This window comes from Phalacrocorax carbo, chromosome 1, assembly GCF_963921805.1.
Source record: "Phalacrocorax carbo chromosome 1, bPhaCar2.1, whole genome shotgun sequence".
Taxonomy (NCBI): domain Eukaryota; kingdom Metazoa; phylum Chordata; class Aves; order Suliformes; family Phalacrocoracidae; genus Phalacrocorax; species Phalacrocorax carbo.
Genome location: NC_087513.1, coordinates 70,193,166 through 70,218,118, shown reverse-complemented (window position 1 = coordinate 70,218,118; position 24,953 = coordinate 70,193,166). Strand labels below are relative to the sequence as shown.

Below are 24,953 nucleotides of genomic sequence, written 5' to 3'. Positions count from 1 at the left end.
AAGAAAACTCCTAAAATTCTAACCACTATTCAGGACTTCAGAGAACAGCCAGAAGGGCACTGCACCTCCAAAAGCTTTGAGAAAGAGTGCTTGAAAGAATACATTTCTGTCTTTATCATCCTGTGGTGATTTAGTGTCCAGTTACCTGTAAACATCACTGAGCTGAAGCCACTGAGAAGTTTTAGCAGAATGGATTCATTTCTTCTTAGCGGTAATGAACTGGCAGTTGGGTGGAAAGAGGGATATCTACATATTCCAGCAATGTAAAAAAGCTCAAGCTTAAGTTGTGTCAGTGAGACCCATTTACGCTACAGGGAGAATAAGCAGCTTTGCCAAGTAATTTTGAAAGGGCAGGATAAAACAGATGCAAACTATCTAGCTACTAAGCAACAGGAGGTTTTGCAAAAAATCACCAGGGCCGTGACAAAAATGTCATATTTATGGTTTATTTCTTATGTCAAGTTTTCAACCACCCATTAGCCCTCTGATGCAAGGAATCCCCAGATAATTCCTATTTTTAGGAAAGCTTTCACCAAGCTGTACAAGGCCTGATGGAAATTCAACATTACCGTAAAGTAAGCATCAGGGTAAAAAAAACCTTGTCCTCTTTATTCAAGGGTGGCACGTTTTAACTGGAAAGGAAAAACACACCTTATAAATATTCTTTACTACTCTAACCTGCCAGAAGAAAATGAAGGACCGTATTTTTAGCAGCATCTGGATATACCGCTGTAGCTGCAGGAGCCAAATTACAAACCACAAAAATAACATTTTCTGGCGGGAGGAGCATCACTGAATCTTGCAAGCTTTGGCACATACGTAGCTGCTGAAGCCAGGGCTTTGCAGCTATGCCACCTTTGTGCATGATGTTGGATCTGTGCAAACATTGGTAGGACATCTGCATCTTCACAAAAACGTGTATATCACTCTGCTTTTTATTTTACTATTCTCAGCCAAGGGGTAACAACTGCAACAAAGGTCATTTTTCAGGCGAGTATTAACCGTCAACCCTTAACTTCTCCATTTCTGCTTAACTGGCAAGTCACCATCATCATCTTGGCATGTTTTTATTTTTCAATTGCTTTTTTTTAAAAAGGTGCTTAATCACTCAGACTAAGTGGTTACCTGGCATTATCTAAGTGGTTACCTGGCATTATCAGAGCAAATGAGTTTCCACTTTCAATCTGTATTTATAATAAATCCCACAACTATCCCACACGTGCAACAGAATTAGAAGGCCCAGTGAAAGAGCTCTATGTGGAAATAGGCTGGAACTGCCCATTTGAAAAAATACACACAGTTGTTTTCTTAAATATTAAATATATGAATTCAGCATTAAACTTAGTCTTCTTTAGCTTGTTAAATATGTACTGAGAAAGGGAATTGGGTTACCACATGGATTTCACCAGATTTCATTAACGTCTATATGGTTTTTTTATCTAGAACATGACTCACAAATCACTAAGCAAATTCAGTGTGGTGTTAGAAGGCCTAAAATCACTTGGCCTGGTTAGGGCACCACTTAAGACACAGCCTAAAAGCGCTTCACCAACATAAGCAACACATTCGCTGTGGATTTAATACAGAACTGGAAATCTGTGCTATATGTCAGTTTGGCTCTATTAAGAGATTCATGGAAGCACAAAAACAAGCATTCCTATGTGCCATTTCAACTGTGCTTGCCAAGAAAAGGGTGACAGCAGGCTGACAATTTGCCTGCCACCAAGGCTGCCTGGCTCAGCAAGAGTTTGCAGCCTGCAAGCAGCCACCCTCGCAGCAGCGCCGCTGCAGGTGGTCCTCTCGGGGCTTGACCGCCTCACTGCTGCCACAAAACCAGGCTTAACACCTGCCAGCCAGCATCATCTCAGGGATGGACATGCTCCATGGGGATGAGTTTCAAGGTGGAGGTGCAAAGACCTTTATTTGACCACCTACCCTCTGTGGGTAAACTCTTGGCCTGAATGTAGGAATCCCATAGACCTCAGTGACCCAGGACTTAATACCACGATTTTCAAGGCTGCTGTGAATAGCTGTTCTCCTCCGTGCCGGTAAATAAGAATAACAGTCTGGATCTCAGGAATTTCCCCCACAAACTAGTGGGAGTGCCCAGAATTTAGGGTGCCTTCACCTGACCTCAAAGATGGTTTGTGGTTTGTCATCAAACAAGTGGTATTTAATTGCTTTTTAAATTGGAGATGCTAAATCAGAATAAGTCATTAAGGGAAATGGTAAATTTATATTTTCCTGGGGGGCAAAAAAGGAGAAGGAATTCCAAAGAGTCATCACAGCAGTAGACAGACAGCACTGATGGCCTGCAGAATACTTCATGGGCAACAGCAAATTACCAGCTTCCATGAGCCATGATATGCAGGGAGAATCTCCTGGATCAAATGATGAAATAAGAAAATTCATCGTAGCTGTAGCTACGATGTGGGTGCTTTTTAAAACACTTTTTTTTGTTCTACCATAATCAGAACAATTTGCTTAACTAGAAACAAAGCTGGGATATCTAAGATTTTAAAAAAAGAGGAGATTATGAACTGGGTTTTGTCGTTTGTTCTGAATTATCATTTTTATGTACAGTTGGAAAAATCAGGTGCTTTCTGAGGTGCAGGGAGTTAAGACATCCACCTTTGCACTACAGAGGAAAAAAAACCCAAACAAATAAAACTCCAAGGAAGTGCAGGAGACAGGTTCCTCAGTTCTTTTCTTGATTCTGTCACTGATTTGTTGCCCACAGTCTCTCTGCCTCTGCTTCTCACATACAAAACCCTTCATCTCATAGAAGGGTTGTAAATCCTTTAAGTAACTGGTACTCCTAAAGACTCACATATCAAAGGTGCTTTAAACAAAAGTCTACTTATAAAATAACAGCAACCAAGGAGTTAATGTTTTTGTTGACCTTTCTAAAAGTCACTTGACTTTCTCACACTATCCCTAGATGTCTTTCTCTAGCTGTTCACGTATTTCATACAACTTTGCTAATCCTCTGAAAGGAAAACTGTCTCTGAGCAGATTATCAGCAGAACAGTGCATGACAGACTGGCCCACCTATGAAGGCAAAGAGGGACAGAAAGCATGGGAGTTTAATTTGAATGGGACAGAGAAAAGACTATTCATTACTTGGAAGGAGCAGAGGTAACCATAAAGAAACATGAGTCTTAAGAAAAAATATTTTTTCTAGACTATTAGATTAATAGTGAGATCTTCAAAGAGTATTGTTTCCAACTATTTCACAATTTCTTTAAGTCACTCAGGTTTTTGTTTACTCTTTTTCAACTGGGAGGGGAAAAAAAAAACTATAAAGTCCTATATAATGCAACATACAGACAGCCCATAAGACACCATCAAACACAGGTAGGTATCAGTAAAGCAGCAAAGATAGGAGATAAGGTGGTACAAACTGCTGCCCCACCAGCTTGATTATGAAAAGGCCATGACAGCATCGTTCTCCCGTATAGCATGCTACAGCCAAAGACTGCAGAAAGTTACACTAGGTAAACAAGTACTTGAGGGAGGGAGACAGACACCTCTGTTAGTGCCCTGAATTATCGCACAGCACAGAACTTCATCTCCTATAGACCAACTCAAGACTTATAAATTTCACTGCTGCGGCAAGAGCAGCAGAAATCACTTTGTGAAGATATTGTTTAAGTTGGCAAGAAGGCTTTTCCCATTGGAAGGCTCGTTGCGAGGAGATTATTTTCACATTAGAAGGGTAGTTTTGCCTATATAACCACATCTGTAGCTGGGGGTTCTGTTAGCAAAACGGTATCATTGAGGGACCACAAGGGAAGTTTGGAGTTACCATACATAACGTAATTAACAATACAACCCTAGCAAATATTGCTAGCCTGAGTTTCTTTTCTGCACCTGATATGCACAGATCTGTACAAACAACATAAACAGAGTGGAGTGGGAATATATCCAAACTAGCTTCCATCAAAATGGTTGATAACCAGAAACAGCTTAGCAGAGGGAGCCAAGACCTCACTAAGAATAATTTACTGTAGCAAAAGAAGATGCAAGAACTATCTTTCTGGGCTAATTTTTCACCCATGCAGCCATGAAAGAGAGCTCAGGTCCAAAAACAATTCTCAAGGACTGTCTTTGCTCTCTGGTTTATTCAGCTAACACATTGTCTGGACAGCTGGAATATTGTCTCAATACAAACTCTTTATCCCCAGGATTGCTTTCACTGCTGCAGATCACAAGTTGAAGAACCACATGTCTCTGTGTATTGTAGATTTCTAGTTTTCTTGACTTGTGTCTCACTCAGCAAGTTTGTCTTAACACTCCTGAAGGTTTACTGCCTGCCTCTACCATAAAATTACTAACTCCCAGCAGCACAGCTGAGAGAGAAACTGCCCAGACAGCAAACAGAACTTTTAGCAAAGGGGGCCATACTAAAATAAGCGTTAATAAATCATTAACTGATGGTGCCTTCAGTCCTAGGGTGTAAAGGTTGACAAACCAGCAGCCCCAGGAGGAAGGCAGCCTGGAGAAGCCTCCCATCGCAGTCCTCTCATCCTCCTGCTGCACAGCAGGATACTGCAGTCTCCACAGTACTATAGACCAGATCATCAACATGCTCAAGATTAAAAATAACTATTTTCCACAACGAGCAAAAGAGGAGAGAATTCTGCCATCATCTTGCAGAACTTTAACTTCTGCATATTTCATCTGAACACCCATGTTGACAACTACAGCTTATCCAAGCACAAGCTAGAAATAACATATGTGGTCCAGTATGGGCTTTCAGCCAAAGAAAGATGTAATGGTAACCAACCATTTGGGGCTAGGAGGAATGGCTGCCAACCTGTGTTTCAGGGAGTACCATGACAAATGTGTAGACGCTTAATAAATTGCTGGAAAACAGCCTTATCTTCAAGCCAGACTCTAGCTATTAACATCTTCAATTTTTAATAACAAAATTACTCATTTCTTCTGCCTCAGTGCTTAACAGATTCAGCCCTCAATAGTCAAAATTGTGCCTTACTAGTTATCTTCCTGGGCTTTTATTTTTCTTCGCTTCAAAACAGTTGAAACATTGCTTAACTTGATACACATTTTATATATAATTTTTACTATACTCCTTAGCAGTAGGAACTTATACTGAATGTATTATGGCAATGAGCCATGAACGTTTTCCTAATTTCTCCGAGGTGTTTGTAAGGAAATGGACTGGTATGGCCTAGAGCACCTTAAACCCCCAACACTGGCTTCTAAAATGGTCAATGATGGGAATGTAATTGAGAACAGCAGAGGAAGATGCTTAAAATAACATGGGAAGCAGTTATCTGAAAATGTGGTTTGTTTTCTTTCATATGAGTCTCAAGGCGAAGATATTCATGGTGCCATTAATAAAAATATTGCCTTTTTACGGTAGCTCAACAGACAGCAAAAATCAGGAATGTCAGCGGTTGCTCTTGCTGTAGCTACATCTGCAAAATATTTTGCCCCTACTTTTCTTACTCATCATATCCTGAAATGTTCTCCAGATGAGCAGAAGTTTCCAGTGCTTGCTTTTGCACCTTCAGGAGAGCAGGCTTTTGTTTTGCTTGTTTTAGGTGTGAGAAAAGTCTCGCTGGTTAGTTTTCATTTATACTGGCAGAAGTAAGGTGAAACTCACAGCTTCACTAACAAAGACTTCTTGCCACAATCAAACAGAAAAATGTAGCAAAATATGGTTTATTTAGACTTAAACTTGTCATGGGCATAATTCCCACCAGGAACTAATGCCTCTGCTTAGTGTTGGTGGGAAAGTTAAATCAGAAGAAAACACAAACCCAAAAACAACAACAACAAAAAGGAAAACCAAAACAAACAAAAAATCACACAAAACAATAACAACAAAAGTTAAAGCCTTGAAGCTTGCTCCCAACTGGTTAGCACTGCTCTGCCTTTGTTGGTTTTATTTTAGCATGCCTTAATGAACACAGTTCCCAAGTATCTGCACACATTTTCTCTGCCTATCTCTGGAAAAGTTGGGTAAAGACAGAACCTATAGGAAAGGAAATGGAACACCACTCCCCTTCTCCTCTTTGCATGCAGGAGAAAAATCATATGCAGCAGAAGCCAACAAATAGAAATACTTCCCATTAAGTTTAGAGTTGTTTTCAAGAAAACTGTATTGTAGGATTTCTTTTTGGAGGCCAAAATATGTTATTTATTGCAAATATCAACAAGAAAAAATGTTTTTCTGTAGGCTAGTTTTATATTTCCTTCCTGTTTTACCTAAAGAGCAAATTTTGGGCATGCAACAAGTCCTTTCAATACAAAGATGAGACCTTTATAGTCACGGGGCTATGCATGCAATAGGCATTTATTTTCCTTCCCACTTTTTTATGATAAAAACTAAGCTGCTTACTGGGCAACAGACCTAATGAAGCCTCATTTCCTCTGAATTTGTTCTCCATATTTCATACTTTAATAACTTTTTTTCCTTTGCATGTGTCCTTGTGCTCCACAGAGTGTCCTTTGTCCCCCATGGGTCCCCACAGTACATGGAGTGTCTTCTAAGGTGACCTGCTAATAGTCTGTGCCTATCTGCATGGGCCAGGGACAGCCCCACAGCTTGGCTTATGCAAAGGCACATGCCTGCTGACTGCCCAAAGCAGACACTGGGCCGTTCTCCCTGTGCCTCTGCAGAGGCAGTAATAGGGTCTTTACCCTCCACCCAAACCTGACTTTAGCAAAGCTTTCAGGATGGAAATATTTCAGAGCTTTGCCTTGGAATGAAAACAGCAATGAAGAGCAGCTCGGCAAGCTAGGGCACACTCGCTGCCTGCAGTGCCTCCCACATCACTTCTTTTACTCAGTTTTAATCTGACTAGTTTGGGAATACTTGCTGTACAGCAGTCACCACTCTGATTACAGCAAATGCAACCTTGTAGCCAAAAAACCTAAAAATGATGTTAGAAAGGAAACTCCTTTGCACATCGCTATATCAATTCCAAAAGCAGCATTCACAACAGCAGACTGAATGTGAAGCAGGCTACAGCCCCTAGAGCTGAATTAAATATCACTGCAAACAAATACCTTCTTTCATACACATTTTGGTTTGAATTTGTGGCTGGACATGAATGTTTGTGTAATACGATAGTCATACATATAAAGCACATCACAGGTAGAACTTTTCCTTCTCTATTTCCTGGCTCTTGGAGGTACACATGTGGAACACAACACTGAAGAGTCCAGGTCCAGTCACCAGATCTGTTGGAGTCTGAGTTTCCTTTCAGTAACTTTTTAACTCTTTTTGCTCTTTTACACATGATAATGAGAGCAATAACAATGTACGGCATATCATTTGATGATATTATTGATAAACAACCCAACTATGCTTATTCTGGGGTCTGTAGTATCAGTTAATAAAGACACACATGGGGATGCACTGCATTAGCATTAGAAAGATATTCTAAATACACAAGGGCAGAGCTGTGGTTCCTGTGAAACTACCAATAGTTGCAGGATAAAACCCTCCTGTAAAGTTAATAATGGATGGAGTAATAGCCAGATGTAAAATGATACATTCAGCTGAGTTTTGAGAGGAGCTGAGGTGGAAGAAGGAAGAAAGACTTTCTGAGGAGGGTATGTTCAACTTGCAGGGGCTTTCTAAAAGGTGAAAAGCAGCAAGGAAATGCAGGGGGGGGGGGGGCAGAATTCACAAAGGCAAGCTGGAGGAAGGCTCTGGAGAACATACCAAGCAGCGCCAGGGTTAGTAATGCAGGTAAACTGTTATCGTAATAGGCTGTCAAAGTCACTGTTCTCAAATGTGAGAGAGACAGGTTCCATCCTGATGGACGTCAAAGATTGCAGGAGGCTAAACGAACAGGGAGTTTAGTAAAAAAAGCCACCCACACAACAAAACAAACCAATCAAAAACACAGAACCTTTATTAAGTAATCAGAAATAAATATGGGAAAATTTAGTCTTTTAAACATACTGCTGCATTAACATCAGACAAGACTTTAACCATAACTTCGAAGTTCATTCCTATTAGCTGTAGCTTTTTGGTCTGGAAACTCAGCTATAATTATTACACAGAATCTCTTTCTCTACATCTCTTGAAGTTCTCAAATCCAACTGGCCAAAAACCACCATGAGACCAAAGTTTCTTAGAGAATTTTTTTAATGTCCTAGTTTTATTACCATTTCTTGACAAAAATGAACTAAAATTCTCTGTAGAAACAGAGTTTGTGTTCCTCTGTACTTAAAAGCGATCAAAAGATACTAGGCTGTTCCTTAAATTTACACGTAAAATGGTATGTCATTGCTCTATCTCAGCCAATTTACCTACTCTTACTAAAAGCCATAAACCCTTCCAATGCATTATTTCCTTCCAGAGCTGTGAAATACCTCTGATATGTATTACCTGTTCAAAATAAACAGGTACTGAAAACAGCTTTTTGCATCACTACAGCTTTTTACATCACTGCAAATATAAACCATGATCTAGCAATTACTTCTTAGATAATAGTTTTTTCTTTTGGAAATATAATCTTCTGGAACACATACATTCAATAGATCAGAATAGTCCTGGACAAATAGGCTTGATAAATTACCAGCTAAGTCTTACAGGCCAAAACTCTATTAAACATGTTACAATAAGTATAGCACAAGGATGTGATGTGGTCAAGCTGTGACTGAATATCATATCCATAGAGAGCCTGTGGATCCTGGGCTTCAAAATTTTCTCTATTTAAGTTTAACAGGGGTTTTTTTCGGCATTTTTAAAAAAAATATTGTTCAGAAGATTAGGGAGATTTGTAACATGCTTATCAACAGAGCCCCCCCCCAGTCATTATTTCCATAACTATTCAGCAGCTATGGTAATTTGAAAATTTTATCCAGTTCTTATTAATGAATTTTTGTGGCAATACATGATAGACTCAAAACCAAACCAACTGCTACCACTTTCTAACATGTTTCTCAGGCCTTTTGATAGCTCAAAAAGTTTCTGGAATATATTTCATTTTTTTAAACGCTAGGACTGTGAGAACCAGAGTGCTTTGTACAGCAAGAGTGCTGGGGGATTGCAGCTTTATAACCAAGTGGGACCCTGAAATCTGACACCAGCTTCCCAAGCCACTCTCATCAGCACCTTTGGTCTTGTTATTGGGAATATGAATAGAAGCATAGCACAACCCCAAACCAAGAAGAACAGGTCAGATTTACTTACATTGAAACAGCAAACCACCAAATATGACTACTGTATTGCCACAGCATTAACAAGGTCGAGCACACCACAGCTCAAGTCAGCAGCAGCAGCAGCTCCCTAGGTCTGCTTTGAGGCTGGCAGTTTTGACACTGAGTCTATGAGAGCAAAACACAACTTTGAGGTTTTAGTCATATAGCTATAGATCTAATATATAGGCGTCACCTGGTGCAAATGGTATTCTGAAGCTCAGAAAGTTGTCTATGGCTGTCTTGGGAGCCTATATCAGGAGGGCTGCTGGCAGTGTTACACTTTGCACTTTCTACTAGACCATGATGATGCAAGGATAAAACATTTACAGCCTGGATTCGTCTGACCAATTTTAGACTTCTAAGTGCTTTTGAGGTGTGATTCATCCCAGCAGAGAGATCAGTCAAGCTATATCCAGCACCTATTTCACTTCATCAACCCTAATAGGAGTCAACGGTGCTTAGCTGAAACACTGGACACCTGCACTGTTGATGGTTTCAGTTAGGGATCCAGCAGATATCTCAAAACATCTAATTTCTCTCTAGCTGCATGTCTCAAAAAACAGAGTGCCACAGGGAAAATTATATTAATAAATCCCAAAGCCAGGCAATGCATTTGTGAAGTACCTTGTGATCGATGTGAACAGACTGGCAATCACAACTTCAAGGCTTGTAACTTGCAAGACGACCAGATTCTTCAAATGTTTCTGTTCCCTTGAAAGAGAAACCATGGCTGTGATTACACAAAACATTGCTTTAAGCATCCAGCTGTTTTACACTCCTCATTAAAATTCACCCAGCTACCGCACATTCCAAAGCAAGGGAACAGAGACACATTTACTAAGATATATTTACACTAATCTGACCCAAATTAGTGCTACTTGTCCAGAATCAAATTCCATCCCAACGTAAGCAGCCAAAGTGTGTTAAACATGCAACATAAAGTGCTGCCAGAGTCCTATTTTGAGAACTCAAGTATCATTTAAGAATAATGCTGCTTTTCCACAGCAAGCACAACTCTAGTTCTCGAGATTTATTCTCCCATTTCACAAGGAAGAGCTGTATGGCCTACCACACTCTGCCTCCTAAGAAGGACATTTCACAGGTAGGCTGCAAGTAAGTTGTTGTAGTTGCAAGTTGCATAGACCGATTCACAACAGCTAGTTGTCAAGCAGGGCCAGATGGTTGAAGCCATTTAAGCATTGCACAGGCTAGACAGTAAGGAGCTAGTATCACATTACTCACTCAGAAAGCCGTGTCTTATTCACAGCCCTCTCCCCCAAAGAAACAAAGCATAAGCTCCTAAACGACCTTGGATGGGGAGCACCACACAGGGAGTACCAACAGAGTACTGAACATTTTAGCTGCTGAAATAACTTGCTGAAGGCGTATCATTGCAGTTTCCACACCAAACGTCAGGTCCTGCTTTTCTGCATTTCCCTGGGGGAATTGCAGCAGCTAGGAGGGCATACAGAAGGGACAGGTAAGACATACCACTGAGACACTTGGCTATATCTCACTCTGCTGCATAGGTATAGCCTCAGGATCATAAAGGTGGAACTCCTGCTCCTTCAGCAGCCTTGCAACACTAAACAGAAGGGGTATATACAGACTTAAAAAAACCGAAAAACTAGTCTTCATTGCCTGAAACCTGACAGCAAGGTTGCTTGCCATCTGCCTAATTAAACTGACCATTTGTGCCTATTAGAGGCAGCTGTGCTACTTAAAACAATTAAGGTAGCACAGGAGGGAAGTGACATTTTTTGTTTGGGAAGAGAGTGTTTGCAGCACTGGCAGCACTGAAACATTCATCACTATGAAGAGGTGACATTCTTAAATATGTAACAGAAAAAGGCATTCACCATGCATGAGCCCTTTCAGAAGTTCAAATTCAAGAAATGTGTTTCCTTAAAGATATCCTTTGTTTCTATTGAGGAGATTTGCACCAAATAAAAGAATTGTGTCTCTGACAATACAAAGCATTCGTAGTCACTGGCCACAGTTTTACAGCGCACGCATTTGCCTTTTGATATAGGATATCTGTGAGCTAGCAACAGTAATAAATTTGAATGTTAGCACAGATCATTTTCCAAGTTTTAGGTCAAATGCTATCAAATTTAACTTATCAGCTCATTAAGATAAAACAAGCCCTTTTGTCACTAGCTTTCTGATTAGTTGCCTGGTTCCAGAACCAGGGACACAGTAAAGAGGTTCCTTTTTTTCCTGTAGCATAGTGTGAATCCTTAATGCCCACTGGTTATCCTTATAAATCATACACAGGAAAATCACTGCTTGAGCCCTTGCTAGAAGATGGGAATGTGATGATTTCAGCATGTTTCAAAGAGACATTCCTAAAATAGCTAACTGTTCTGTAATTTTATCACAGTGTAAGGCCTGAGCTTAGTGGTTAGGTTCCTTGATTTGCAACCATACTGGTTTTGATCACAATGATAGGCTTTTGAGCTGGATACTTAGAGAGTAGCGGTATTTGTGTTTCAAAGGTGGCAACATTCCCTATAAGCAAACATGAAAAAGGGACTGCAGCTCTTTGCTGTAGGAAACTGTCCTTTTGTTTGGCACAGAGTGCACCATCCACAGGCAGAGCCCTTTGCAGGTGTAAGACATGGGAAACAAAGAGTTGTTCCATATGGGGAGCGGTAAAATAGTCACCGCTGTAAAGGAGGACTTGAGTGTGCTCAAGGATGCCTGGAAGAGCTCCAACAAATAAAATTTAGTGAATTTGTGTGTTACATCTCAGGTCCTGTGCTGGCGTCGCTGTAAGAAAGATACAAAAAAAAAAAAAAAAACAAAACTGTGTTTTAATATATTTCACAGTATGTGTTCTTATTTCAGAGTCTACATATCGTCACCAGGCTACCATTGACGATGAAGTGGTTTCCATGGAGATACTAGATACAGCTGGTCAGGTGCGTGGGTACATGTACTATTATCCAATACCTTGGCTCAGATAGACAGCAGGGAAGGGGAGTGCGGTCATGGCAGCAGTGCAGTGGTGGCAGGTGTACTCCACTTCTGAGGATGGAGATTTTCTTCTGAGCAGAGCTCCCCCTCCTCCACCACCACCAGCTTGCTGCTGGACCCAGCATGCTGGATCCAGACCCTTCTGCAAGGGGCCCAGGTTAGAGTTTCTGAACACTGGAAGAACAAATAAAGTCAGCATTTACTCTGGGATTAAAATTATTTTGTTCTCATTCCTTGATTCAGGGCCAACCCAATGACATGTTATTACTATGCACAAAGTCAGTCTACTTCTACAGTCGAGTGATGAGGCTTGGCAGCCTCAGTCAATGATTCCCACCAAAGGGAAGAGCAGTTTTCTCATAGCTGGGTCCCCCTTCCTTTCAAAACATAGCAGGTGCTCATACTGCACAGTCCTATGCGGTTCTTGTGCTGGGTATCATTCCACAGAGACCCTGTTCCAATTGCCTGCTACCAGCCTGCCACAGGCAGCTCATGACACCTTGGTAGAGTAGATCTCCTATGCTAGGTGATAAAAAAGGTGACATGCATAAATTATAAAGTAAAGCAGATGTACATGGCTTTGCAGGCTTTGGAGGACCAACGTCTGTCTGAAGGCTTAGTGTCTCCTTCATAAAAGAAATTCCTAAGGCTGGTGTCTGTCTTTTCGAAACAGGAGGACGCTATTCAGAAAGAAGGACATGTGCGATGGGGTGAAGGCTTTGTGCTGGTTTACGACATCACGGACAGAGGCAGCTTTGAGGAAGTGCTGCCACTTAAGAACTTGTTGGATGAGGTTAAAAAACCCAAAAACGTCACCCTGATCCTGGTGGGGAACAAAGCAGACTTGGATCACTCCAGGCAGGTCAGCACAGAGGAAGGTGAAAAGCTGGCCACAGAACTAGCATGTGCTTTTTATGAGTGCTCTGCTTGCACAGGAGAGGGCAACATTATGGAGGCCTTCTATGAGCTCTGTCGTGAGGTGCGGCGTCGAAAGATGGTCCAGGGCAAGACTCGGAGACGAAGCTCCACCACCCACGTCAAGCAGGCAATTAATAAGATGCTTACCAAAATCAGCAGCTAAAAAGAGCTGTACGAAGCCAGAGAAGCATTTTAGAGTATATTAGCTTGGAGTAGGGATGAGGCAGGCAGAGCACATTTAATTAAAAATGGTCAAAGCTTTGCAATTAAAAAAAATAGAAAAGACAAGCCACACTACTTTTTTGAGTAACATGGGGTCAGACTTTTTTCTGGTTTCAAGATGTATGTAGCCACACTGCTTCTGGCTAACATAAAGGAAGGAAAAAAAAAAAAAGGCAAAATCGAAAGGACTAGATGATTGTGCTTTTACAAGGCTGGCACCAATCCCCTGCAAGTCAGTAGTGCCTAAACATCATTTCCAGCCAGCCAGCTGCTCAGTAGCCATTGGAGAGAATGATTCAGTCCCCAGTCCATCAACAACCATCACAACTGGTGTTCTCAAGGACTGAATACATGTAGAGGCTGCTGCGTTTTACTAGAAAGTTCATCTGACACCTTTCACCAGCTCTAAATTGGTGCATTGTGTGCTTTTACTCCAAACTGACCTTCCTTGTTGTTATTTTTGTCAAATCGATGAGTGCTGGTGTTCTTAGCGAGGTATGCAAAAAAATACAGGAAAGGTCTCTTTCATGGAGCATTTAGCCAGCAAGACACACATTTCAACAGAGCTGAAGTTCAGCTGCTTTCCCAGAGTCTCTGAAACTGCAGAATTCATCAAGAAACAATCAGCTAGTCCAGTGGCATTTCAGCATTTCTGCCTCAAAGCACAGTACTGTGTTAGGGGAAATGGGAGTTTATGTGTTGGGAAATTACACTAAAAAAATAACCATATTACTATTGATTTAGTTATGGGTAGTTTTTCGCTTTTGTTTGCTTTTTTGTTTTGGTCTAATTTCAATTCAAGTAGTTCTTCTTATTCTATCTTATACCAAAAAAGAACTGAATCCATGGGAAGGCAAGTGTTTAAAGTCTAAGCCCAAATGTAAATCAGATGTGAATGGCCTCTACCATATCAAAAGGCCATAATTTCCAGCTGTTTAAACTTCCAGATGTTGCTTGAAGCACTCTGTCATTTAGACTAGCACAGTTCTTTTGTGACTCTACTTGGCACATTCAACTGAAAGTGCATTTTTATCAGATTTTTGTGCCTGGCATAAAAGGTGTCCAGTTTTTTCTCCTCCCTTCTGCTCCCTCATGCATTTCTTTTAAGCCAGTTTTGCCTTGTTACTTGGCTTGTTAACCTTTTGCTAAGAGATGCAAGACCAAGACTGAAAGACACTCATTCAGATTGTGCTTGTCTCCCACCAGTTGTGTTGCATCCCTTTAGGCAGCATGGTGTGCAGCTCAGACTGACACTGTGTAGAACCACAGCAAAAGGTTGGAGGTTGGGATGACTAATGGGAATATCAGCATTATTCTCCTTTGAGGAACAGCCTTCTTGTAGCAACTACTTACGACTTTATTCTCCACTGCTTTGGACTTCATATGGTTATTTGACTCTGTAAGGAAGTAACACCAAAAGGCTATCAACCACAAACTGCCACAGATGTATGAGAGTGAGGGTATCTGGTTGGATAGCACTTTATACAGCTATAGGTAGCCATATAAGAGGTGGAAGTGGCTGGAGAATCAAGGCTGTATATCCCTGTGGACAGAGAAAAGTCCCAAGTCAGGACTTTCCAAAAGGATTCTCTTAAAAGTATTTTACCAAAGCGAAATTTTTTTAAACATTCTCTCACCCATATCTTTTACCAAACCAGCACTGAAGAACATCACATTCAGGTGTATATTTTATTTGTATTGTTGTTTATTTTCTCTGTTTCCCACATTCTAGACAGGGAAAATTCAGTCCACTCTTCTGGAATCAATACCTATAGTTTGGCCCTCAAATTCAGGTATGTTACTGTACACCAGCCACACACGCCGCAATGCAATCTTCGCCGTGTGCTCCTGGGAAGGGGGTTCTTCCAGCAGGTGGTGTCACTATCTCCATGACACACCTGTGCCCAAACTATTGGTCGCATCTTTAACTTTTGTTTGGGAAAAAAAAGAAGTAGTTTTGCCATTTTTAGTCCTTTTACTAACACAGAACCAATATGAGTGTAAACGAAAGAGCTACTGTTCACACATCAGTAATCATTAGCTGAAGGTCTGAACTTGCAAACATGTATGTTACATTAGGAGCCAGACTGAGCATTTCACCAAGTCATTCTGTTATCTTTCAAACCAGTGCTGTTGCACAAATCTGAAGTAAACAAAATCCTTACCTTCAATCCCATGACAACAGAGCTGAGAGGAAAGTCTCTATGTTGGTATGCTAAGCAATGGATTTATCCCTCTCTAAGACAACTTCAACAGTTCTCTTCTCTGAAAGCCTTTCTTGAGGTTCAGGGTTGAGCTGCATTTAATATACAAAAAGGTAATATATGACTGACAAGAGAAATAAATTAATCATATTTATATTAGGAGAGGTAAAAGGAAGGAGGGGCTGTTATGGCCCTAATACTTTCCAAAAGAAGCCCAGCAAATTGTATCTTCTTTTATACCGTCTGTATGAAGAACTTATAAAATCCTGGTGAAAGAAAATGTTCCACTGTGCAAATATGACTTGTTACATAAGGAACCTCTAATAAAAATAGTAACATTCCTTTGCAAAGGCTGAATTTGGAAAGGGCTGAACATGATAAACACATGGTCAAAAGGAGGCTGCTGTTTTGTGACCTTTCCTCCCACACAAATACAAATTTCTTTACTTAATTGCTCATTAATTTTTTTTTCCTTGGTCTAATGGCCTGCTTGTCAAGCCAGATATATTATAGTATATTGTAATCTCTTGATACATATTACATAGTATTAAATGCAATCTGGTTTACTGTTGCTCACAATGTTGCAACATATTATTGGCTATGCTATAAATGTGTCATATTTCTACAATGTGCAAATTGAGCCAAGAAGTGCCCAAGCATTGAAAAGGCCAAATGCAACATGAACCCACATTCAGAAGCCTTTCCGCAGCAGACATCAACAGTTTAAATTATGTTCTACTGCTGCTATTTGAATGTACATATATGATGCTAAAGTTAAATTCCTCTCCTCTGCCTGTTATCATTTTTGTGGAGAGAGGATGGGAAGGACGATAAACAAAGGGTGAGGAAAGGTGAAACGGATGCTTGTTACCTACAACAAGTTGATTGTCATTTATGAAGTTTTTAAATATTTATCTTCAATTGATGAAGAGTTAGTCATGCCCATGCTGCAAGACCTGGATCAGGAATCAAGACTTCCCTAGAACTTTGAGAATCTTCATATCTGGGGGTTCAGTGCAACCACAGATGGAAGTGAGGATCAGCCACTGAGTTTGCACCTGGATCCAGACAAGTTGTCCCCAAACCTGGGGATAGTTGCATCTGGCAGTTTGCTACAAGGCTAGTTGATTTTTATATATATAATGATCTGTATGCATTTTTACATTAAAAATATGAAAGCTTGTGCTTGTAGATAATATATAAGAAAAAAATAAAAATAAAAAATAGTGCTCTCTATACTGAACTCTTACACATTGATCTTCTGTTAGTTGTCTCCAAAGTGTTGTCTTCCAGCTTCTAAGGGGCCAGTTCCAGAAGTCCTGATTCAGTTTTTATTTAATGTTTATCTAAGGAAAAGAAACAGTGAATTTTGCCTGAATAAGCACTTCAGCATTTGGATCAATTCATTTGAATTTATTTGGCTGCTAGGCCTGGAATCGAGAGGTTGGGCAGCATTTGCAGTGAAGCACAGAACCGAACAGCCTTGCTAATTATTTCAAGGCTGATAAAAAAAGGCTACAGTGCCAGAGTTATTAAATTACCTCAGTGAAACCCACCTCCCAAACTCTGTCCTGCCAGCTAAATAACATGTGTCTTGATCCCAAGATTCTCAGGTAAAATTTTGGGCTAAGCGGTCTGGGAGATTTATGCCAGCGATTTGGACAGAGACAACTTTTCACCTGCTGCCAGCTATGCCGATTTTCCAAGGATAATGACGCTATTCTGAAGAGAAGGCACATTATATGTACCTTACTAAGGTATATTATATCAATGGTATATGCGCATAATGTGGTTATTGTGCTACAGCAGAAGAAGCTTCATTGCAGAAGACGGGAACCAGCTGTAATCCATCCTCTTGTTTCCTCCAAACCTGGGCCAACCAAGTAACCCAAAGCATGATCATAAACAGCTGAACAGCAGTGGGAGTATAAAAATGCCACATCTGGCAGAGCACTGCATGAAATCTGGGTGCAGGATCTATGCTATGAGGTGAAACCTCCCAAAACTAGGTAAGGCATCCTTCCAGTCTCTGTCTGCCTCGAGCAAACAGCTCGAGGCTGCCTTGTGCAAAGCAGCCTTGAGTTATGTCAAGCTGCACTATAACTTGCTCCAGTCAAAATAAGTAGCTGCAGTCATAAAGGCTATGTAAACAGTGTTTGGGGTTCCTTTTATCTTTCTCTTTAATGGCTTAATCCATTTGCATATCTTGAGTATAAAAGAAAAAAGATAGAGGCTTTAATTTAAAAAGGCTCCTTGGCAGTTTGATGTATCTGCCTTTATGTTCTTTGAAAAATTAAACATATAATGAAAACAGTGTCATCTTAGAAACTCTGTTATGCATTTTATTTCCATTACAGATGCCAGGCACTAATTGCTGCAGGGTTGTGAAAATACAGAGCAGCAGCTTGTCGTCCCGTGCTTTGCAAGGTTACTAGGAGGCGATAACCATGGCTTGTGTGAGGCCAGTTCAGTCTGGTTTCTGTTAATACAGTGCCACATGAGGAAAGCTATTACTGCAGCTCACAGCAGAAAGAGACAGGCTAAGTTCCCAGGGCAGGACTCCACTGACTCCAGTGGGGTTATGCACGGGACAGGTCAAGGCCCTGGTTCACAGCCTTGGTAGCCAACAATGGAAGAAAACACTGCAATAGCCAACCTTTCTCACACACTTGAAGAATTTCTCCTCCATTTTTAGTCTGAAGTAGACCAGTAGGAAACTGGCAGGTAAGTTTACATTGCTGACTGTCGTCTATTAAATTGGAGAATATGACGGGACTTTGGTCTTCTGCCTTTTTGGACTGGCCTCTTTCACCTCTGCTAGATTCCCCAAAGCAACATTTTTCTTTTCCCACTGTTATTGTTTTAAAATAAGGGGGTTTTTAAATGGCAGATGTCAAAATATTATGATATCCAGGGATATTGTATGGGCCAAGGACTATCGCTTCTCAGTGGTCCCTCTCACAGGAATGCAGTATTTACAAATGCCTCTGGAAGTCAATTCTTAAAGCCGAACACAGCTGCTCTGACAAGTTGGAAATAAGTTGTTGGTATTTTTTGTTTTATAAGGGCTCATCTCGTAACTATAGTACACACCCCTTTGTCAAGTACCACAGTCCTAAACTGGACTGAAATATTCTGTATCACTGGGAGCAGTTACATCTTACCATGAAATAGTAACATGGAGAATAATAGTAAAAAATGAAAACAATTTGTAGACGGATCTCAAATTATACCTTGCAGACCAAACCTACACATTATTTTCATTTTTAATTTTATTTATGTAGTATCAGGAATTTACAGAACCTGATTTCAAAATCCATCAAGTTCTAGATACTAAGAACACATGAGTAAAGTAAAAATGGTTTATTATCAAACTGCTTTGTCAGTACACGTGGTTTAACTCCATCCTGCTTCCTCTAGCCTAGCCTGTCATTCCTACATGGAATACCAAGGAGACCCAGAAGGAAAGTTTGACAAGAAAAAAATTCAGTGAAAGAAATAATAAATAGCCCCAAACGGACATAACCTAAATAAAGGTGGAATTCCCCTTTTTCTGAAAAGCAATTACAAGATTTAATATGTGAACACTGGTACACAGGTGATCTGACCAGAATAAGTGGAGAAAGTTGAATATTTTGAGTTTTTGACTCGGGTTTGTTTCTTTTTTGCAAATCGATCTGAAAAGAAATAGAATTGTTATTGTGCAACAGACATTAGGGTTGGAATTAGTAATTAATGCCAGGTTGCTGATATCCAGATTTTAATAAAGTTTCTGGAATGTTCAGTATTTCAGGGATAGGTTTTATGTTATGGAAAACAAATATCCCTCAACTTTACTTGGTGTTATCCTAGATATATGATTCATATTAAACAGAAATACCTGCAAATAATAGAACACAACAATTTTCTCAGGAATTCAAAAGCATGATTTTATCTAAAATCTTAACAACTGAACATATTGGAGCAAAAAGCTCCCAGATTCTGTGCAAGCCTTCACAGCTCAGTGCCACTACAATATTTCCCCCAAAACTTTCAAGTGAGTGTGAGATCTCAGGACTGTCACATCCAAAAGCATGTACTTTTAAAATCTTAACTAAGGAAGTAATGTTTTCTGATGGTAGTAAGAAGTTCATGTCGTGGAGAGGGTTCATTGCTGTAGGGAGACATGATCTCTCCCATACACACAGATCTGGCATGGCTGTATCAACATGTGCAGGCACAGTTCATTTCATTCTCTTGGGTTTGAGCTGTTCATCACTTCTGCAAGTGGGAACTGCATAATTTTGAACAAATCTGAAGTCCAAGAAAATCAGTTGTCTACCTAGAAATCTCTCACAGTGGCCTCAACTCCAAAGAGCAGCAGTAGAGCAATGAGCAGGGTCTCATAAGAACCAGAGAAAATACCCAAATCATGTCCCTCAACTGCTTTTTTCTTCTCAAAAAAAGAGAAGACTGGCCATAGAAAAGGTAAATCAGTTGTCTCAAGTCATCACAGTGGCTTGTGAAATGCCAGCAATAGAACACATCCTCTGAGTCACTGGTTTCTGCTTTCCAAAATCCAGAAAATTTACTTGAAGCTTTCAGTTCTACTCAGCTTCTGATTAATTAAAAAAAACCCAAAAACTGGTTAAAAAAAAGTTCAAACAAGTTTCTCTGTACGGAACTTTCTGCAGTTCTGCAGTTCCACATAAAACCTCTGCTGAAGCACTGAATATTGACTTGACACTTGGTATCCAAAAATCTTGCATCTCATAAGTACAGATATAATCTCAACCACATTCATGTAAAGGTTCAAACTAAACTCAATTGAAATCTGGGATAGAAGTTTATATCTACTCCAATCCAAATTATTTGATTTTTGCACTCTGAAAACAGGGTGTACTTCCTCTCTTTAGAATAGAATTCAATGGCAAAGCAGTGACTGTTATAAAAAAAAATATTAAGTACACATAGTTTTATTACGCCAAAATACATTTAACACAAATCCATAAACAAAAGAGTATGCCTGTGTGAACTGGAAAGAGCAAAAGAATGTTGGATAAAGTCTATAAATACTAAATGTCTTTTAATAGACCCATGTGTTGCCTTTTGATTCTTTTCTTTTTTTCAGTATTTAAAATAATCACAATAAAAGTGAAAAGCCTGCAACTTCCTTTAGGGATTTTCTCTGGAGGACAGTATTTCTCTGTGGAGTTAAAACATTCAAAGTTATAACTCAATAGGAAACATCAGGAATGACATCAGAAATGACAGAAAGAGGGAGAAATGTAAGGGAGAGATCTTCAGACTTCCTAGAAAAGAAACTAACTGAAGCTCTCTGAAGGACCCTGACATTTATACATAGTGATGAACTGTTACCTGAGGTTTAATCTCAGACTCTTTTGAAATAATTATTACTGCAGGGAGGAAACAAGAGATGGATGAGATGGTCTGTTTGGGTAGCAAGCCATCAGGTTTTCACTTCTGGGCTAGGTTTGTCATAATTCTGAAGCAAAGAGTTAGTTACCAGCCTGATTTGAGATGATTTTCCCAATAAAACCTATCGCCACTCCGATTTTCGCAAACAGATATCAGCGGGAAAAAAAGCCCCATAGCATTTCTTGGGATTTCAGAGATGGCTGCAGACAGAAGGTACTGAACACATCCATAACATGACAGGTAGGGTATTCTGCCACGCTTTGCCCATGTGTTGGCCCAAAGTTTTCACCACCAAATTCTGGGCTGTGTCTTTGTCCTCTTCAAAGGAAAACTTGAAAATTTTTGATGCAAAAAGTTACTGATTTTGGGGTGGGTTCAGTTTTGGGGTTTATTTTTTTTAATTGAAACCTTTAGAAAACATTTACAAAAAACAATCCCCACCACACTTTAATTTAGATATTGCTGGGATGAGCTCAGAGGAAATATTTAGATAGCTGCTTATGTAAGAGAACAATGAAGAACAGACATGCAGTATCCTTGAAGAGGGCTGAGAAACTGATAAAGGGGAAAACTCTCGCCTCAGCTGGGTGAGAAAGTATGAAGTCAGTATTTTTTAACCAAGGACATTCTGGGGTAATTAGAACTTAGAGAGAACAAATAATCAGATGTTTTATCTCACTAATCAGGATATTTTATGTATGTTGCCAACTTGGTAAGAACTAAGTGTCCTTTGGGTGAACTATCCTCATTATAATATTAAAAATCAGACCCATGGATCAGAAAGCCCAATACTCACATAAGCCCCTTATCTTCTGAGCATGCATAGTGAATTTAAAAGGAGCTGTACCTTTAAGATGAAGTAAGAAAGAGACTAGCCAATGATTAGTTAGAGGCATGAATATTCGTTGATTACTAATACATTTAACTGTATAAATACCCTGTAGTTTCATGGTTCGGTGTGCTGGATTTGTGGAAAACCATCAAGCACCCAGGCTTGCACAACCCTGAAATAAATTAGCAATGTCTCTCCTGAGTGTGTGATTATTGACTCATTGCACACCGGGCGACAAATCTGCTTTTCTGGCAACACTTAAGACAGCTATTTCTCACAAATAAGGTAAAAAGAAAACATCTCCGGGAGAAAGATTCCAACTTTTTTTGTGACCTTATACACAATTTGGTATACTCTGTAGTTCTCTTGTGTTAACTTCTGATCCGTAGTCCTCTTATTCTCAGACCTTTTGACAGACTTCCATAAAACTTTATTAATACAAGTTGTTTTATTAAAATAGTTGCACGGCGAGTGCAATGATCTCACAGATCATGTGAGTAGTCTGAGGTAACTACTGGTCTAGTCATTTTTCCATATTGAGGGATGAGTAAAGGGAACAATAATTATCATAAAGGAAAAATATTTTTAAATATTTTTAAAATTAATTTTCTGTTTTAAGAGGCTAAGGATCAATATGTTTGTTGTTTGTTGTTTGGGTTTTTTTTTCTTAATAAACTGAAATGACTCCTTTAAGGTGAAGGAGGCTGTGGAGATTTGTTGAACAAAATTCAACTTAACTTGTGGGAAGGCTAAATGAAATACAGAGGTCAAACCAAATAATGCACTGAAAGCTCATAGTATTCTCTCAGTGACCAGGAGGAAAAATTAGTGTGTAGCTCAGCACCTGCTTTCCCAAAGCAGTCAGTATACGTCAGATGGAAACATGCCATGTGCTTTGGGTTCCTTAAGTTGTTCCTTCTGCCTGTCTAGCCCAGGTCTCAAGTCAGAAATAATGTCTATATTGTCCAGAGCTCATTTACATCCATTCACACGCTTGAGTGTCTGTTTCCCATTTAGATGGCACAGAGATCCTTAGGATTCTGTCCTGCTCTGTGCTTACTTGGGGATCCAGCGGGAAAAGTTAGTTGCTGACCTCTCCATTACCCTCCTCAGATTACATGATGCCGCCTTGTGTTAGCACGGCTGAGGCTGAGGCTGGGCACCCCACGTCACTAGTCACTGAGTAAGGGGTGGAACAGCTCCCTGAGCCTACAGAAAGAGATTTCAGACAACTATTCACTGTATCTCAAAGTCCCTAATGCAACATACTGCCTCGGTGGGGTTTGAAAGCCTCAGATCTGCATCACCACAGGGTTTTCACATGGCTTGACAAGACATGCTCTTGGCCACGCCACTCGTCTGACCAACAACTCCAGCTGCAGATGATGTCTCTTAATCTATCATCTGTGCTTGATTTACAGCAGCAGCATGCTTTTCAATTTAGAGGCAGAAAGGCTATGCACTTTTCACACAGGGTTCTTCATGGATTTGATCCAGTTGCTTCTGTGACCCAGTCTGAACTTTGAACACAAAAAGCAGAAAAAGCGTGGTGTTTTCAACATGCAGTTATGGTGGCTATCAAGTTACAGGAAGGAAATAAGCTGCTTCTAATTACATGAGTCGAATGCGTACCAGCGGCAGACTTCGGTTGTAGTCAGGGAAAGTTTTCGGAAACTCCCAAAGACTGGTGAATGTATCAGTAAGACTGTTGAGAGGCACTTTTCTGAATTGATTTTTCTTTTCAAATACAAAAATATACAGCAGGACAGGACTAGAATACATAGCAATTCACTGCTTAAAGACCTGCACCAAGACTAAGTTCAGTTTTCAGACTGCCTCAGACTTCCCCCTTTTGATCCTGAGCAAATTGTTTAAGACCTGTTTCACAGTTTACTGAAGTTAATAAAAATCATTCCTGGTATGTTTTCAGGAACTTGCAGTCTGAATCTTTACCCTTAGTCTTCTGTTCCCTTAATCGGATGCAAGGGATACCAATTTATTGACCCCCAATCCCTTTTCATATTTCTATGATCTATCATATTAAATATCTATACAACTCTTGGCATACTGGGAGCCCAAACTCTACATCTTTGAGACGGTAGGCAGTAAGATTAATCTCTTCTAAAAGCCACAGTGAATCCATATCAGACCAGACACAACCAAGCATATCTAACTGTCCAACTGTCTTAAAAGAACTGCTGACTTTATTCTATTAGTGGATAGGCAGTGATTTGTAAAAGCTGTCGCTATAGTTTTTGTTGACCAGGTTCCTATTAGTCCCATGACAGAGGCATGGGACTTGAGGTCTCATGTCCTGTATCAAAACAATACTCGAAGATGAACCTTGCATTGTCACAGGTTTTTAACTCTTGTGACCACAGAGAGAGAGGAAAAAAGATGCCATAAGCATGCATGAAATCACACAATAAAATTGCCAAGGTGATTATTGAAACCACCTCAAGATTACTTTAAAGCCTATGTTAGACTACTGTGTGGATATGGCAATGACTGACATTTACAGGACACACTAAAAAGTGGAGATTCGGTTCAGGAAGAGATCTTGTTTCACATCCTGAAATAAATCCTGACTTCTGTATGTCATCACTACTTACCAAGCAACGTGATAGTATCACATAACTTAAACACACAGACACAAAAGTACTAGTTGATAAAAAGATTTTTAACTGGTTTCTTTCGGTTACATGGATAGTGTATTCTTTGAAGAAAGTGTAGCTTGTTGTAGTACAAAGGGGAAAATGAACACCCTGTTTTGGAATGTGATGTTAGTTCACCCTCCTCTGAGTGGGGAGTAGACTAGATAACATCCAGAGTCCCTTCCAACTTAGGTTATCTTATAATTCTATGAAGTTTAAATATTTCCCTGTGTAAGTAAGCCCTCTCACCCAGAGATCCTACCGTGGAAAAGAGGGCGATAGACATCTGAAGACCCTCTGATGACAGCTGGGATTAAAAAAGAAAATAAAAATCAAGAGAGAGTTCCCGTCAAAAAACAATGTTCCCTTCCTCTGGACTAAATAAATTGAAAGAGATGAAAGTATTGTTCCTACCAGAATGATTAACCTACATCAAGACACTTATTCAAAAGCAACTATTTTTCTCTAATTTTCTTGATTAAAAAATTTCGTGAACATTGACAATATTGAAATTAGATTCCAGGGGCAGGGGGGTGT

The 24,953-nt window shown here is 40.0% G+C and overlaps 1 protein-coding gene across 7 annotated transcripts in view; it reads left to right on the top strand.

Moving 5' to 3' along the window:
- RERG (RAS like estrogen regulated growth inhibitor) overlaps positions 1–16,759 on the top strand; it is a 110,251-nt gene extending 93,492 nt beyond the window's left edge. For all 7 annotated transcript variants that reach the window (XM_064459065.1, XM_064459021.1, XM_064459049.1 and 4 more), the window contains exons 4-5: positions 12,040–12,113; positions 12,842–16,759. In XM_064459065.1, coding sequence (XP_064315135.1) covers positions 12,040–12,113; positions 12,842–13,249 — 482 coding nt within the window. In that variant the 3' untranslated portion in view covers positions 13,250–16,759. The remainder of the gene's footprint in view (positions 1–12,039; positions 12,114–12,841) is intronic.
- The last annotated feature ends 8,194 nt before the right edge of the window (positions 16,760–24,953 follow it).